The following is a 16114-nucleotide window of genomic DNA, read 5'->3' on the forward strand; positions in this document are numbered from 1 at the left end:
GCTACAATACTGGTTTTAGTCATACAGCAGCCCCCAGATACACATACATGAATGTTGACGTGACTTATGTCAGCTTGTTACAGGCTTGTCGGATATTTGATTAGATATCGAACCAAGTAAATGTGCAAATGTGCGACTTATCTAACTTTATACTTGACCCTGGAAAATGTGTTTATTAGATGCCCTCAGAGTTTTGAATTGATTAAAATGTTGAATAAATTAAATACTGCATTTACGTTGTATTTACTTTGTAATTGTGTATCTCAACAGCTGCTTATACTCTGCCAATGCAGCTCAAACTCTGCTGATACTGCATCTCATCTTGATTGCACCCCACCAAAACCCACCTCATTGATTACAATCAAGACATCCTTACAACAAGACTAATGAGTATATATTTATCACATAAGGGAGTGGAGGTTCCTTGTAGCCATCTTTTTCCTGATGAGCACACTAGCCTGTGGATAGAGAATGACTCAGTGTCCCTGGCCGTGCTGGGGAATAGGGGTGTAAATCACACAGGCACATTTTATCACATAGCAACCCGCTCAACTGTATCTTTGTCCTTTTTGTCATATCTTTCAGGTCACAGAGGAAGAGGGAAAAGGAGGGGAGAGGAAGGAGGAAGAGGAGGTCAACGCACCACCAGAGTTCCAGGCTCCACCCACTGTCATCATGTTTCCCAGGCAACAGGAGATAAGCTCCAAGGGGCTGCGGAGACAGAAGAGGGACTGGGTGATTCCACCAGTCAACGTGCCTGAAAACTCCAGGGGGCCCTTCCCACAAATGCTTGTCAGTGTAAGTAACCTTTCTGATTGGTTGACTCCCAAAGTTAGACAGGAAATACTCAGGACTCTAACCCTTTTTTAAAGCCCTAACAATAAATGGTTCTTTGTATGGCAATTGCTCTTTTAGCTACTGTATAACACCTCATGCACGTCAATACTTTGGATTGCACACTAATGCTACACGTGTAATTCAAATGACGCTGTTAGTATATCAAGTTCTTGGGTGGTCAAAACCATTTAAGAAGCAATGACCACTGAACGTTTTCATGAGTGATGAAAGTGTATGATAAAAAGCCCTACAGGAGAAATAAAGAGAAGTTTATCACAACTGGTTTGTGCCTACTTCCTCTCTTTCCTCATTATGACTGGTTGTCAGGCTTGGAAGGTGATTATGCTGTGTATCTGTGATATGATTACAACTGCAAATATGTTCAGGTATTCTAACTCTACTGATTGGGCTAAGAGCTTTTCCCCTTGGTCCGAGAGCTCTGTCGCCAGACACACCAAGATGCTCTCTATCTCTCTAAGCCTATACACACTCTTTATTTTGTCTGCTGGGCTTTCACTGGGAAAGACCTGTATATTGTCCCCTTTATTCAAACAATTCAGGAATTCAGTTTTCACTTTCATAATTGAATAAGAATTGTGCCGCCATGTTTGTAGACCATGTCATTATGTTGAACAAGCTGTCCTCGATAGGATTGGGTAATGATGCATAATTATATCAATGACAGCACTCAGGCCATCATGTTAGATGGGGTCAAATCTGAGTTCCTTGAGTTACATAAAGAGGTGCCCCAAGGATTGATACTCGGCTCACTACTGTTTACAATCTATATAAATAACATTGGTAATGCTGTATAAAAAATGTAAATAATAATACGTTTGTATGCAGATGATACAGTGTTGTTTTCCATAGCTCCATCTGTTGGCGAAGCCTTTCACATTTGAAGTCTGATTTTCAAGCACTGCAGAGGTCAATATTGGATCTAAAGTTAGTGATAAATGCAAACAAAACAAAATGCACGCTTTGTTCTAGGTCCCATAACCCAGATTTAAATTAATTTGTAATAACTGGTGTGAACGGTATACAAATTAAGCAAGTTCTTTCCTACAAATATCTTGGTATCTGGCTTGATGACAAACTGTCATTTAAAAAACATGTCATTGATCTGGTGAAGAATTTGAAGTTCAAGGTTGGTTTCTTTTACAGAAACAAATGCATGTCTGGCTTTTGTTAATAGGAAGGAAATTGTTGAGGCCACTTTTATGTCTATTTTAGATTATGGGGATATTACCTATATGCATGCAGCAGCATCTACACTTCAACCACTAGATGCTGTTTTCCATTGTGCCCTTAGGTTTATTACTGGTGATGGTTATAGAACTCACCATTGTGTTTTGTATCAAAAAGTGGGTTGGGCCTCTTTGAATGTAAGGAGAGGGCAACATTTTCTTGTGTTTATCTACAAAGCACTTATGCAGAAATGTCCTATGTATCTGTAATCATTCATTCAATTTAGACTTTCAAATGACCAAACCCGGTCTCAGGTTTGGATAACATTGGAGGCCACTTCAGTCTCCACAGAGTTGGGTAAAGCTGCTTTTAGTGTTTTTGCACCCTTTATGTGGAACAACTTCCAGAGCCCTCTGAAATGAGATGTTCTGGTCCCCCGTGGTCAGTTCAGAGTCATGATCGGAGACCTCTATTTTCATAAAGGTGTCTGTTTTTCGTAATATGTTTTGTAATTTTGTATATTGTATATTGTATGTGTTTGATGTATTGATGCAGGGTCATCTGTAAAAGAGATCCTAGTCTCCGTGTGACATCCCTGTCAAAATAAAGGTAAAATAAAACATTTATAAAATAATAATAATTGCACTGCCCCTTTTACAATGTAATTTGCCACAGAAGTGTAAGTAAAAACCTTGGTCTGGATCCTGGTATAAAGGAAAGTCTTGAGTGACATAAAGTAAGACAATGTCCCTACAGTGTATCTTCAGCTAGCCAAACCAGGGCAAGAGTTCATCCCTCAAGGTGTAACATAGGGCCTTGGTTTTGGGGCATTTACAAACCACAGATATAAGCTTGTTGTTTTGAACTGGGAAGATATGATAAGCTTGTTCAGATAGAAACCACACCCGCAATTATGTGTTCTCATGGTCTAAACCATGCACATACCTTTCATACATCTGTGTCCTGTGGACTGGGGATAAATATGCTCTGATCCACAAGTCTGCTGCCTGTACTATTCTTGATCATTATTCAACGGAGCTCCGCTCATTTAGTATTCAAGATACGGCAGCAGGGAATAACACAAGTGACTACCGTCGCAACAAATTACATTTCAGCAAAACTGCTAGTTTTCAAAAGTATGGAAAATAAACAGAAACACGGAGGGGGTTGGGGGTTGAGATTGTAAAAGCTGCACGGAAAAGAAAAGAACATGATTAAATAAATGCTTGTGTAAATGCGTTGTTGTGCCGAGCACTGCATTATGCAGACTCTTTCAAATTCAGAGGTTCGGAGGGTGAAAAACCTATGGATCCCAGGCCTATACTGTGTGCCATAGTTAATCAAAAAACATCCCTCCCACTGAACGAAACCCTACTGTTCTCTCTCTCTCTCTCTCTCTCTCTCTCTCTCTCTCTCTCTCTCTCTCTCTCTCTCTCTCTCTCTCTCTCTCTCTCTCTCTCTCTCTCTCTCTCTCTCTCTCTCTCTCTCTCTCTCTCTATCTCTCTCTCTCTCTCTCTCTCTCTCTCTCTCTATCTATCTATCTATCTGAAATATCTAGCCATCAGCTTTTCTCCCTGTTTACAGAACCCTCACATCTGTTGTTTGGATTTAAATTGTGCAGAAGAAGCATTTTTATTTTTATTCTTTTTCATAGTTTTCCAGCCTGTTTTCATCCCCTCCCAAGGGAAGGCCTGCGGAGCCACTTGAAGGAATATCCCCAAAAAGATAAGTCTGGGAATGAAAGGAGGAGGAGACAAGTTTCTCTCCCTTTGTTAGAGAGCAGAAGGGAGGATGGGAGGAGTATATACAGATCTGGCGTGTGTCCTGTCTCTCTCTGGCAGGGTCTGTCCTCGTCAGGGCCCCGAGTCCCCACTGCAAAGTGACAGCTCTCCTGGGTCGAGGGGTCAGTAAAAACCAGAGAGCTGAGGAGGGAAGGAGGAGAGGAGAGGGGGAGGAATGGAGGAGAGGCAATCAAAGGAGTGTTTGGAAACATTAGCGTGCAGCCAACACAATCCACTGCCTGTGCTGTAAATAGGCCCTGTAGGAGCTGGTGGAGGGCTGAGAGTACACAGTTAGGAGCAGAAGAGGTGATGCGTGCTGAGGCCTCCACCGGATTCCTTTAGGCTCCTGTCTCTCTCTTTAATAATGACTGGAGGGAAGTCGGGGTCATCCTGAGACTTAGCTCCACGTACCGAGGAGAGATTTTAACAAGGTGCCAGACAGCTTTTTGTGAGGTTTTGATGTCGCTATCCTTGTTGTTGCTTTGTGTGTTTGTGCTTTTGTTTTGAGGCAACCATTCAACGTTGGCTGGTCAACATGTGAGGCAGATCATGTTTAACAGTTCCCTCGGTAGACAATCTAGTAGTGTGCATTTCAATGTTCACACTATTATTTGACGCTGTTGAGATCAGTGAAGAGTGACGATTTAGAGTACATTACTAGCTGGATAAAATACTGTATAAGTCAAGGCATACAGTATGTTTATTTTTAATTGCTTTAAAGAAGTCTTACTACTTCAAAACTAAACCATATCATAAAAAGCATTGTATGAGTCCCTTTGCTCTAGATGATGCCTGTATGTCAGCACGGTCAGTGTGTGTGCGTATCTGTTTTAGAATATGGCACAGAAGAGGGAGAGTGAGAGAGAGAGAGGAACACAGGGAGGAGAGAGACAGCGCAAGAGAGATAGAGTCCAACAGAAGGACGGAGAAGAGCAATACTATGGAGACAGACAGATGGACAGAGACATAGCTTTCAGATTGTATGTGGTGGAGAGAAGAATGTTTCTGTGACACCATTCTGCAGAGCTCTGCCATTTGTGGGCCTCTGAAGCCTATACCTTTCTCTTCTCCCTCTCCCTCTCTCCCTTTCACTCCCTCTCTGTCTACCTCCCTACCTCACCATTACTCAGTGCTCTGTGTGGCGTGGCTGTGAGGCTGACAGTATGATGCCTACCTTGTCTAATGGTCTGTGAAGCCAATCCAATCCTTAATGGCCTGTTCTGTCATCCGCCGCCCAACTGAATGACATCCCAGAGACGCTCTGGTACCAACCTCACTCTCCCCTTCTCTCCCCTGCCTGGCAGAGGGGCCGTCAGCGGGACAGACAGGGTGACAGCAGCCCTCACCTCCCCTGCGCCTCTCCGCCAGACCAGGCTCTGTCACTTTGATCAGGCCACCGCTGCAAGGGACAGGTTTGGTAACAAGGCCGCGGCCACTACCCAGGAGTCTTCCCCAGGCCCCTGTCAGTGGGGTTGTGACTGGGGGAAGTGTTGATTAGATGAGTGAGGTGCTGGTTGACACACCGAACAGTGCCCAGACTTGTTGTACTCTATGGCCAGGGAAGTGTAAGCGAACTCGGATAGACTGCTATGGGCCCAGTGCAGAGACTACTGCTACTGTATCCAGGTCCTTAGCCTCTAGCTAGCATGTGTTTATCAAGGCTTATTGCCATCAGTCCTACTGTACTGTACAAAGCCCTACAGCCTTTAGTGTGTCTGTATCATCACATATAGCCTTGTACACTTCAGTGCTCAAATATCTGGGCCTGTAGGTTGTAGTCTCTAGTTCGACTGTACGAAGAACCTTAGCCTTTATATTGACTGGCTACCGGGCCCTCATGCCAGCAGCTTTGTTTGAGGCTGTATTCAAAGTTCCCACTGAAGTATCTTTCCAGCACTACTCCTCTCTAGAGCAGATGGAGCTGAACGCACAACTTTAACAAGCTGCAAGAAGAAAGACCAACAAAGAGACAGGCATGGCAATGATAACATGAGAGCCTTTCTTGAAGAAGAAGAAAAAAGCAAGAAAGCGAATAAAGGGGGGGCGGGGGGGCAAGACAATAAGGAAATTATGAAGCGGGAAGGAGTAATTCCTCACAATATACTGGTCTCCTTTGTCGTTTTCCTTCTACTCCAGCCAAACAGCCATCAATAGCAGATATTGATTTTGCAACTCTCCATTGATCTCCTGCGGCAGAGAGGCATCGATATCTCCTGCTCGGGTAAATAAAGACTCAACCTGGCCCCCCAATCACAACCAACCAGCGTCAGCAAAAAGCCAACGACACCTGTGATGAAAAAATACGCTTAACCAGAGGACACACGTATAATACTGTATGTACCAACAGCCTATTTGTTTCGTATCTCACAGTGGAATCTGTGTGGTTTGGGGCATGAAGAATAGCATGTTACCTGTCTATATGGGTAAGATAATGATGGGAATGGGATACCTGGAAGGGGCTTCCTCAGTGCTGCTCGTTAACCTTTTCCTGCAGTGGGTTAAATCAGTTTCACACAGAAAGTTTCTTGGTAGTTTTAAACAAATCTACTTTGAAACAAAAATATACACCTCAGACACATGGTTATGGTAAAAAAATATGAAATGTATTCAATATTACACTTTAAATACATCACAGAAGACTGAAATATAACAAAACCGTTTGACATAGAAACACCAGATTTTTGGCTCTTGTTTTTAAATAATGTTAATTAACTATGACATGAAAATTATTCATAATATTCCACCCACGAGGCACTATGCCATTTGACTGCAGGAAAGGGCTACAGAGGATTACCATTTTTTTCAATTGCTAACATGCATTAGTCAAAACTGAAGTCACATTGGCAAAACTCTTCACACAGTCAGCGAAACAGAAGTGTATGTAGACAAAACTTTGAATAATTTTTCATTGTTTTCACACAAAATGCTTTCAATGACCACATTCTCCGAAATCCCTGGACTCTTTTCTCATTCATACTCCACCACCTACAAAACTATATATTTGTAGCACATGTTTTCAAATGCTAACACACTGTTTCCAAAACTGTTAAAAACACATTCAAAACAGAATGATGGAAAATGTTGTGCATTTCTGCAGTAACCAGATTGAAACATATAGAAAATCTCTGCAGAATATTTAATCATTCCAAACACAGCTGATTGCAATTTCAGCTGAAAGCTTACCCAAATGTGCTGTTTTTAGTCTCGTTACCAAACAGACAAAAGAGGATGGCTTCGGAATTATTTAGTTTGGAAACATGGATCAAGGAAAACAGGTTGGTGGGGAAAAAAGAATGGCAGGGAGAGGGAGATTGCGTGGAGAATAAAGGAAAGGAAGACCAAGAGCGGTGGTCTCTGATGAGATAAGGTCCACAATTATTGACCATGTTGTAAACGATGGTCTCTCTTTGAGAGAGGCCGGTTTAGGTGTGCAACCAAATCTGCAGCGTCTTACTCGCCGTATCTCCAGCTCGCCTAGCATAGCTGCGACTACGGAATTTGCTCCCTGACTCATCTAGTGCTACTCATTGGACCCTATGATCACTCGGCTACACATGCCTCTCCCTAATGTCAATATGCCTTGTCTATTGCTGTTTTGGTTAGTGATTGTATTATTTCACTGTAGAGCCCCTAGCCCTGCCCAATATGCCTTAGATAGCCCTTTTGTTCCACCCACCACACATGCTGTGACCTCACCTGGCATAACTGGTGCCTCGAGAGACAAAACCTCTCTCATCGTCACTCAATGCCTACGTTTACTTGACTGTACTCACATCCTACCATACCCTTGTCTGTACGTTATGCCTTTAATCTATTCTTCTGCGCCCAGAAATCTGCTCCTTTTACTCTCTGTTCCGAAAGCACTAGACAACCAGTTCTTATAGCCTTTAGCCGTACCCTTATCCTACTCCTCCTCTGTTCCTCTGGTGATATAGAGGTTAACCCAGGCCCTGCAGCCCCCAGCACCACTCCAATTCCCCAGGCGCTCTCATTTGTTGACTTCTGTAACCTTAACCTTGGTTTCATGCATGTTAACATGCCTAAGAAGCCTCCTCCCTAAGTTTGTTTTATTCACTGCTTTAGCACACTCCGCCAACCCTGATGTCCTAGCCGTGTCTGAATCATGGCTTAGGAAGGCCACGAAAAATACAGAAATTTCCATCCCTAACTATAACATCTTCCGACAAGATAGAACTTCCGACAAGATAGCCTGCAGAGTTCTGTTATACTATCCAGGTCTGTGCCCAAACAATTCGAGCTTCTACTTTTAAAAATCCATCTTTCCAGAAACAAGTCATTCACCGTTGCCGCTTGTTATATACCCCCTTCACCCCCAGCTGTGCCCTGGACACCATATGTGAATTGATTGCCCCCCATCTATCTTCAGAGTTCGTACTGTTAGGTGACCTAAACTGGGATATTCTTAACACCCAGGCCGTCCTACAATCTAAGCTAGATGCCCTCAATCTCACACAAATTATTAAGGAACCTACCTGGTACAACCCTAAATCCATAAACATGGGTACCCTCTTAGATATCATCCTGACAAACTTGCCCTCTAAATACACCTCTGCTGTCTTCAACCAGGATCTCAGCAATCACTGCCTCATTGCCTTCGTGCGTGATGGGTCCGCAGTCAAACAACCACCCCTCATCACTGTCAACCGCTCCCTAAAACACTTCAGCGAGCAGGCCTTTCTAATCGACCTGGCCCGGGTATCCTGGAAGGATATTGACCTCATCCCATCAGTAGAGGATGCCTGGTTGCTCTTTAAAAGTGCTTTCCTTGCCATCTTAAATAAGCATGCCCCATTCAAAAAATGTAGAACTATGAACAGATATCGTCCTTGGTTCACCCCAGACTTGACTGCCCTTGACCAGCACAAAAACATCTTGTGGCGTTCTGCATTAGCATCGAACAGCCTCCGCGATAAGCTAGCTAAGGCTAGCTTTTTCAAACAGAAATTTTCATCCTGTAGCACTAATTCCAAAAAGTTTTGGGACACTGTAAAGTCCATGGAGAATAAGAGCATCTCCTCCCAGCTGTCTGCTGCACTGTGGCTAGGAAACACTGTCACCACCGATAAATCTACGATAATCGTTATTTTCAATAAGCATTTTTTTACGGCTGGCCATGCTTTCCACCTGGCTACCCCTACCCCGGCCAAAAGCTCACCACCCCCTGCAGCAACTTGCCCAAGCCCCTCCCCCCGCTTCTCCTTCACCCAAATCCAGACAGCTGATGTTCTGAAAGAGCTGCAAAATCTGGATCCCTACAAATCAGCTAGGCTAAACAATCTGGACCCTCTCTTTCTAAAATTATCCGCCGAAATTATTGCAACCCCTATCACTAGCCTGTTCAACCTCTCTTTCGTATCGTCTGTGATCCCCAAAGATTGGAAAGCTGCCGCGGTCATCCCCCTCTTCAAAGGGGGAGACACTCTAGACCCAAACTGTTATAGACCTATATCCATCCTGCCCTGCCTTTCTAAAACCAAAACACAGCTTAGCTTGTTGTTAATCCACCTATCGTGTCAGATTTTGAAAATATGTTTTGCAGCGAAAGCAATCCAAGCTTTTGTGAGTGTATCAATCAATGCTACAACAAATAGCCCCAAATTAGCATGGTCACGAAAGTCAGAAAAGCAATAAAATGAATCGCTTACCTTTGATAATCTTCGGATGTTTGCACTCACGAGACTCCCAGTTACACAACAAATGTTATTTTTGTTCGATAAATATTACTTTTATAACAAAAAAACGCCATTTGTGTTGCGCGTTATGTTCAGAAAACCAAAGCCTCGTTCCGTTCGACGAAAATTCCAAAAAGTATCCGTAATGTTCGTAGAAACATGTTTTTTATAATCAATCTTCAGGTTGTTTTTAACAAACATAATCGATAATATTTCAACCGGACCGTAACCTATTTAATAAGAGAGAAAAAGAAAATGGAGAGCTACCCCTCTCGCGCGCAGGAACTAATCAGAGGACACCTGACTAGTTTTGAAAAATCTCGCTCATTTTTCAAAATAAAAGCCTGAAACTATGTTTAAAGCTTGGTCACAGCCCGAGGAAGACATTGGAAAAGGAATCTGGTTGATACCTCTTTAAATGGAAGAAAGACGGGCCAGGAAACACAGATTTAAAAAAAGAAAATCACTTCCGGGTTAGATTTTCTCAGGTTTTTGCCTGCAGTTTTGTTATACTCACAGACAATATCTTGACAGTTTTGGAAACTTTGGAGTGTTTTCTATCCTAATCTGTAAATTATATGACCTGAGAAATAGTCGTTTACCTTGGGAACGTTATTTAAAAAAAAAATTATAATCTGACCCCTAACGTCAAGATGTTAACAAACATCCAAACAAGCTTCAATGCCATACAACAGTCCTTCCGTGGCCTCCAACTGCTTTTAAATGCTAGTAAAACTAAATGCATGCTCTTCAACCAATTGTTGCCCGCACCCACACCCGCCCACTCGACTAGCATCACTACTCTGGACGGTTCTGACTTAGAATATGTGGACAACTACAAATACCTAGGTGTCTGGTTAGACTGTAAACTCTCCTTCCAGACTCACATTAAGCATCTCCAATGCAAAATTAAATCTAGAACCGGCTTCCTATTTCGCAACAAAGCCTCCTTCACTCATGCTGCCAAACATACCCTCGTAAAACTGACTATCCTACCGATCCTCGACTTCGGCGATGTAATTTACAAAATAGCCTCCAACACTCTACTCAGAAAACTGGATGCAGTCTATCACAGTGCCATCCGTTTTGTCACCAAATCCCCATATACTACCCACCACTGCGACCTGTATACTCTTGTTGGCTGGCCCTCACTACATATTTGTCGCCAAACCTACTGGCTCCAGGTCATCTCAAGTCTTTGCTAGGTAAAGCCCCGCCTTTTCTCAGCTCACTGGTCACCATAGCAACACCCACCCGTAGCACGCGCTCCAGCAGGTATATTTCACTGGTCATCCCCAAAGCCAACACTTCCTTTGGCCGCCTTTCATTCCAGTTCTCTGCTGCCAATGACTGGAACGAATTGCAAACATCACTGAAGCTGGAGTCTTATATCTCCCTCTCTAACTTTAAGCATCAGCTGTCAGAGCAGCTTACCGATCACTGTACCTGTACACAGCCAATCTGTAAATAGCACATACAACTACCTCATCCCCATATTGCTATTTATCCTCTTGCTCTTTTGCACCCCAGTATCTCTAGTTGCACATCATCATCTCCACATCTATCACTCCAGTGTTAATGCTAAATTTTAATTATTTCACCTCTATGGCCTATTTATTGCCTTACCTCCCTACTCTTCTACATTTTATAAAAATTATATTATAATAATTATATTAATAATTATAATTATATTAAAATACATTATATTGATTGTTTTGTGTTTTTCAGTAGGATCCAAAGGTTGCCTCCCACAGGAGGGAGAGGCAGAATATTATCAGATGCGCAGGAAATTGCCATTGTTGACATGGTAATTGTCAACAATGCAATAAAATTGCTGGAAATTCGGGACAAAGTGCTGGCAGACAATATCACTTTTGGGAATGTGAATACAGTCAGCACAATGACAATTGCCAGAGTCGTAGAGAAACATAAAAAAAGGATGAAGCATTGTTGTACACTGTACCGTTTGAGAGAAACGTTGAACGTGTGAAAGAACTCTGGTATCAATATGTTTAGGTAAGATGTCTGTTTACAGTTTTTTTTACAATCTCTTACACACTCAAAGTGGTACTTGAGGCACACTCAGTGTACCTGATCTTCAGACTAAGTCTGCAAAACTACAAGCACATTATCTGCTTTACACTCAGTTTTCAATTGTAAAACACACTTTTTGCTAAACACTAAACACAGTTCTCTACATTAGACACATCATTCAAAACTAACAGGTCTTCTGTTTCGTTTGGAAAACACTGCCATTCCAAATGCCACACTCATTTACCGGTTACCCAGTGCTCACGTGTGGAAACACGTATAGCTCATTTCTTCACTTAGAAATCAGAGCTTGAGCACTATAAATAGGCTTCAGATTGGCTGTCTTGGTTTGGACAATAATGGAGGCCAATTTTGGAGAGTTAGAGGAAGAGGACAAGCCTATTTGTTTATCTTCTACTGTATTTGTTTTGTCTGTTACTGTTCATCCCGAAATCTGGATGAAAATACAATGTTTTGAGAAAGAAATACATTACACCCCCCCTTGCATTTGTGTTTATAGTGTAAATATATACTGCATATGCATACATACTGTATATATTTGTGCACATACATGTATGTGTGAGTGCTATGATAAACTGCTGTGGACTCCACTGAAGATGCAAAAGACACAAGAGCGTAGTGTTTTACATTTGTCACATCCGTGTGTAGTTAGCGTGTATAAGAGCTAATCATTTGATGGTCTGTGTATAGAGTTTTGATGAAAAAACACAATTTTGAGAATAGTTAAAATAGTTTTGAATGAAGTGTTTGGTTTTGCAAGAGATGTGCGACTTTTAGCATGTTGTGTGTGTGTTTTGGGGTTTTGTGTGTAGAGTCAAGAGAAAAGGAGCCGTAGTTTCAGAAATCATGTGTAAGCAATTGTCAAAAACTATAATAACCAAACAGGGTACATACACAGCCATCCATAATGTAAAGTACTGTAAAACTGTGGATTTACTGTATTTTAGAGAGTAATGGAGATGGAAGCCAGGCAAACTGCACACACATTCATCTTTGTGGATGAAGCTGGACTCGACCTGGCAAAAACACACCGCAGGGGAAGAAATGTGTTTGAGAGCAACCGTGGATGTCCCAGGCCAGAGAGGAGCTGACATCCCAATGTGTGCAGCACTGTCCAATGATGGTGTGCTGTTACACAAATCACTCATTGCCCCCTACAATACAGAGAGGCTAATTTATTTTCTGGATGACCTGCATAATCGACTTGTGCCAGCGGAGGAGGGGCAAGAAACTCCCCTACCTTCGTTGTTGTGTGGGATAATGTGGCATTCCACCACTCTGCTGCAGTCACAGACTGGTTTGCTGCACATCCCAGGATGTCAGTACTATTCCTGCTTCCATACTCCCCCTTCCTAAACCCCATAGAGGAGTTTTTCTCTGCGTGGAGGTGGAAGGTTTATGACCCTCATCCACATGACCAGATGTCCTTACTGGATGCAATGAATGCAAGGTTGGATTAGACATTCCAGAAGATACTCTCCAAGATGCATCGCCAGAGAAGACATGATGTGATGTTGATGAGAACTTGTGGTTAAATGCAGGAGAGGGAGAACTAGAACCCTCACAGTACTGTACAGTATGAGTTATTATTCTCTACATGTTGTTGATGTTTTTTTTTGTAATTATTATTGCAGACCTGGAATTTCAGGATTTTCTTTGTTTCAACTTTGTATTTTTCACAAGTAAATTACTATATGCAAAGATATAGAAAAAATAAAGCCTATTAAAGCAAATTGCTGCATTTCTGATTAATTCTTGTTACACATACAGTCAATAAAGTGAAAGGTGTTATTCTTATTCTATAATGAAATACTGATTTATGTGAAAATGAGAGAATTGCTCATCATTTATGTAATTCTCCCTGTTGTTAGTGTTTTTTAGGTCAGTGTGTTATGAGTGACAAGTTATGCTTTCTGAGGGAGAATTGTTGAAAGTGTTATGGTCGAACAAGCTTATTTTGAAACATGTATGAAGTGTTTTGGTGGTTTGAGTGAGTTTTGGAGGTGAGATTAACTGTTTGGCCAAAATGCAGGTTGGTAATGCAGACTGTGTGAAGAGTTTTGAAAATGTGGCTTCAGTATTGACCGATGCTTGTTAGCAATTGAAAAAAACTGTAATTGAACTGCTGTGAAAATAAACTGTAGGCTTCCATATAAGCGTTTTAACTATGGCAAAAATTTACTTGATACTCCATATATGAATGTTTAACACAGCGTTTGTTGTGAATTTCCGTGGAACCCCAGAGCCGGAGTGGTTCAAAGAGTGTTCCCCCTTTCTCCCTCTTTTTCAGATGTCTCTCACTAATTCTTGCATGTATTCTCTCTCCTCCTCTTTTTTCCCCTTATTTCTCCATTCCACCTATCTTCTTGTCTCCTCTATCCATAGATAGTATTCTTCTTTCTGTCTACTTCTCATCTTCCCTCTCTCCTCTCTACATTATGTCCTATTCATTTCTCTCTCAGCCTTTAACTCTACCACTTCTTTTCCTTTCTCAATCCTCTCTCTCTCTGTCTTCTCTCTCTCCTCTCCTTCCACTCTGAGTGAGAGCTAATAGCTCAGTGTTTTTTAAGAATCAGTCTGGTTATGTGAGCAGACAGACAATTATCTAAGGTGGGAGATGAGCCCTGAAATTGTACCTCTGAATAATGCTGCAATTTTAGCCGAAGCTCCACCACTCTGAGTCAGAATGCTGCCTGCTCTTCTTTGGGATGTTATCTTTGGTTTGGAGAGTTTAAGGAATTGATCTTGTGGTTGAGTAGTTTTATCTGAAGATAAAAGTCAGTAGACATGATCTTGACTGATGTGCAACAGAGAAAGGGTTTTGTTGTCTACAGTTAGGCTGAACAACTGTCCTGGTACAAGTGGGTAATTTTCAAAGGCCCTTATTGATTTGGAAGAAGGGGAACATTTAGTTTCAAACATTTATTTGCCGCCTGATGTGCTTTTATTGACTGTTAATTCAGGCCTTACAGAGTCAGACCTACCGGACGGTTGTTGTTCATAGTGGAAGTTGAAAAATGATGAAAATCAAACTGTTTCTTGTCAATGTCCTCTTGTGTTTCTTTAGCAATTGCCCCCACTTATAGTTAAGATGAGTCATACTGGTAAAGTATGCTGCATGTGTGTGTGTGTATAGGTGTGTGTGTTTGTGTGTGTGTGTGTGTGTGTGTGTGTGTGTGTGTGTGTGTGTGTGTGTGTGTGTGTGTGTGTGTGTGTGTGTGCGTGCGTGCGTGCGTGCGTGCGTGCGTGCGTGCGTGCGTGCGTGTGCGTATATGCATCTGTGCATCTGTGCATCTTTGTGCGTGCAAGACCTGCCAGAGCACCTGTGCTCTGGTTTCTCCTTCTCTCAGGAGCTCATTTAGTACAGCATTTTCAGAACCCAATGAGAGAAACCCCCCTGAGGTGTCTGCTTTCTTTTCAGCGTACATTTACCCGTGATTAATGACTACAGCACTCCACTGACATACGCAACAACAACCAAAACAGCAAGCATAAGAGAGAAAGAGACAAAAGAAGAGGGGAATATAGAAAGACAAAAAACACCAAAGAGGATTGTGATGTATTGGAGGCGATGGGCGTGTTTGTGTGTGTGTGTGTGTGTGTGTGTGTGTGTGTGTGTGTGTGTGTGTGTGTGTGTGTGTGTGTGTGTGTGTGTGTGTGTGTGTGTGTGTGTGTGTGTGTGTGTGTGTGTGTGTGTGTGTGTGTGTGTGTGTGTGTGTGTGTGCCTGCATGTGTGTGTGTGTGCCTGCATGTGTGTGTGTCTCCCTGCGCATGTGTGTGTGTCTCCCTGCGCTTGTGTGTGTGTGTGTGTGTGTGTGTGTGTGTGTGTGTGTGTGTGTGTGTGTGTGTGTGTGTGTGTGTGTGTGTGTGTGTGTGTGTGTGTGTGTGTGTGTGTGTGTGTGTGTGTGTGTGTGTGTGTGTGTGTGTGTGTGTGTGTGTGTGTGTGTGGGGAGACACCAGCAGGATTAAATGATAGGCTAGGTCTGTGTTTGGGTCTGACAGACTTCCCAGAGCCCTAGCAGCCATGGCCTCTTCCCCCAGCTCTAATTCTGGCTTATGCCTTCTCTGGCCATGCCAACACTGCACCGCTCCAATCTACCACTTGCAGGAGGGGAGAAACACAGGGTTGAGAGTATTTAAGAATCGCAGGCCCATTCATATTCCCAAGTCACCAGGAAACCGCAGTGTTCCCCATATGGAATGCTTTATGAATGTGAAATTGCACAGAACTAATTTTCTGGGCAAAATAAGTCCAGGCTATGAAAATAGAGAACAGTGACTGTATTAACACACATGGTGATACATGTACAGTACTGTAGTATATTTACAGAGGAGTTGTGTTTTGTATTTGACAATTTTTCCCCCCTCTCTCTCTCTCTATCTCTCTTGCTCTCTGTGTGTAGAGGAATGTAGACTCCTATTGTGTTCCTTACAGCCACAAAGCTCCTGTCTGTGTGTGAGAGGAGACGCACACACGCAGCTATGCACACACATACACAGACGCACCAGTGGAGGCTCCCCAGAGGTGGAAGGGGAGGACCATCCACCTCAATGAATTTCCTA

At 42.6% G+C, this 16114-nt stretch overlaps 1 protein-coding gene across 1 annotated transcript in view; it reads left to right on the forward strand.

Annotated features, from left to right (window-relative positions):
* The window catches only part of LOC139542785 (cadherin-4-like), a 537007-nt gene that overhangs the window by 390854 nt on the left and 130039 nt on the right, over positions 1–16114 (forward strand). The window contains exon 5 of the mRNA XM_071348612.1: positions 586–798. Coding sequence (XP_071204713.1) covers positions 586–798 — 213 coding nt within the window. The remainder of the gene's footprint in view (positions 1–585; positions 799–16114) is intronic.

This window comes from Salvelinus alpinus, chromosome 17 (assembly GCF_045679555.1).
Source record: "Salvelinus alpinus chromosome 17, SLU_Salpinus.1, whole genome shotgun sequence".
NCBI lineage: Eukaryota > Metazoa > Chordata > Actinopteri > Salmoniformes > Salmonidae > Salvelinus > Salvelinus alpinus.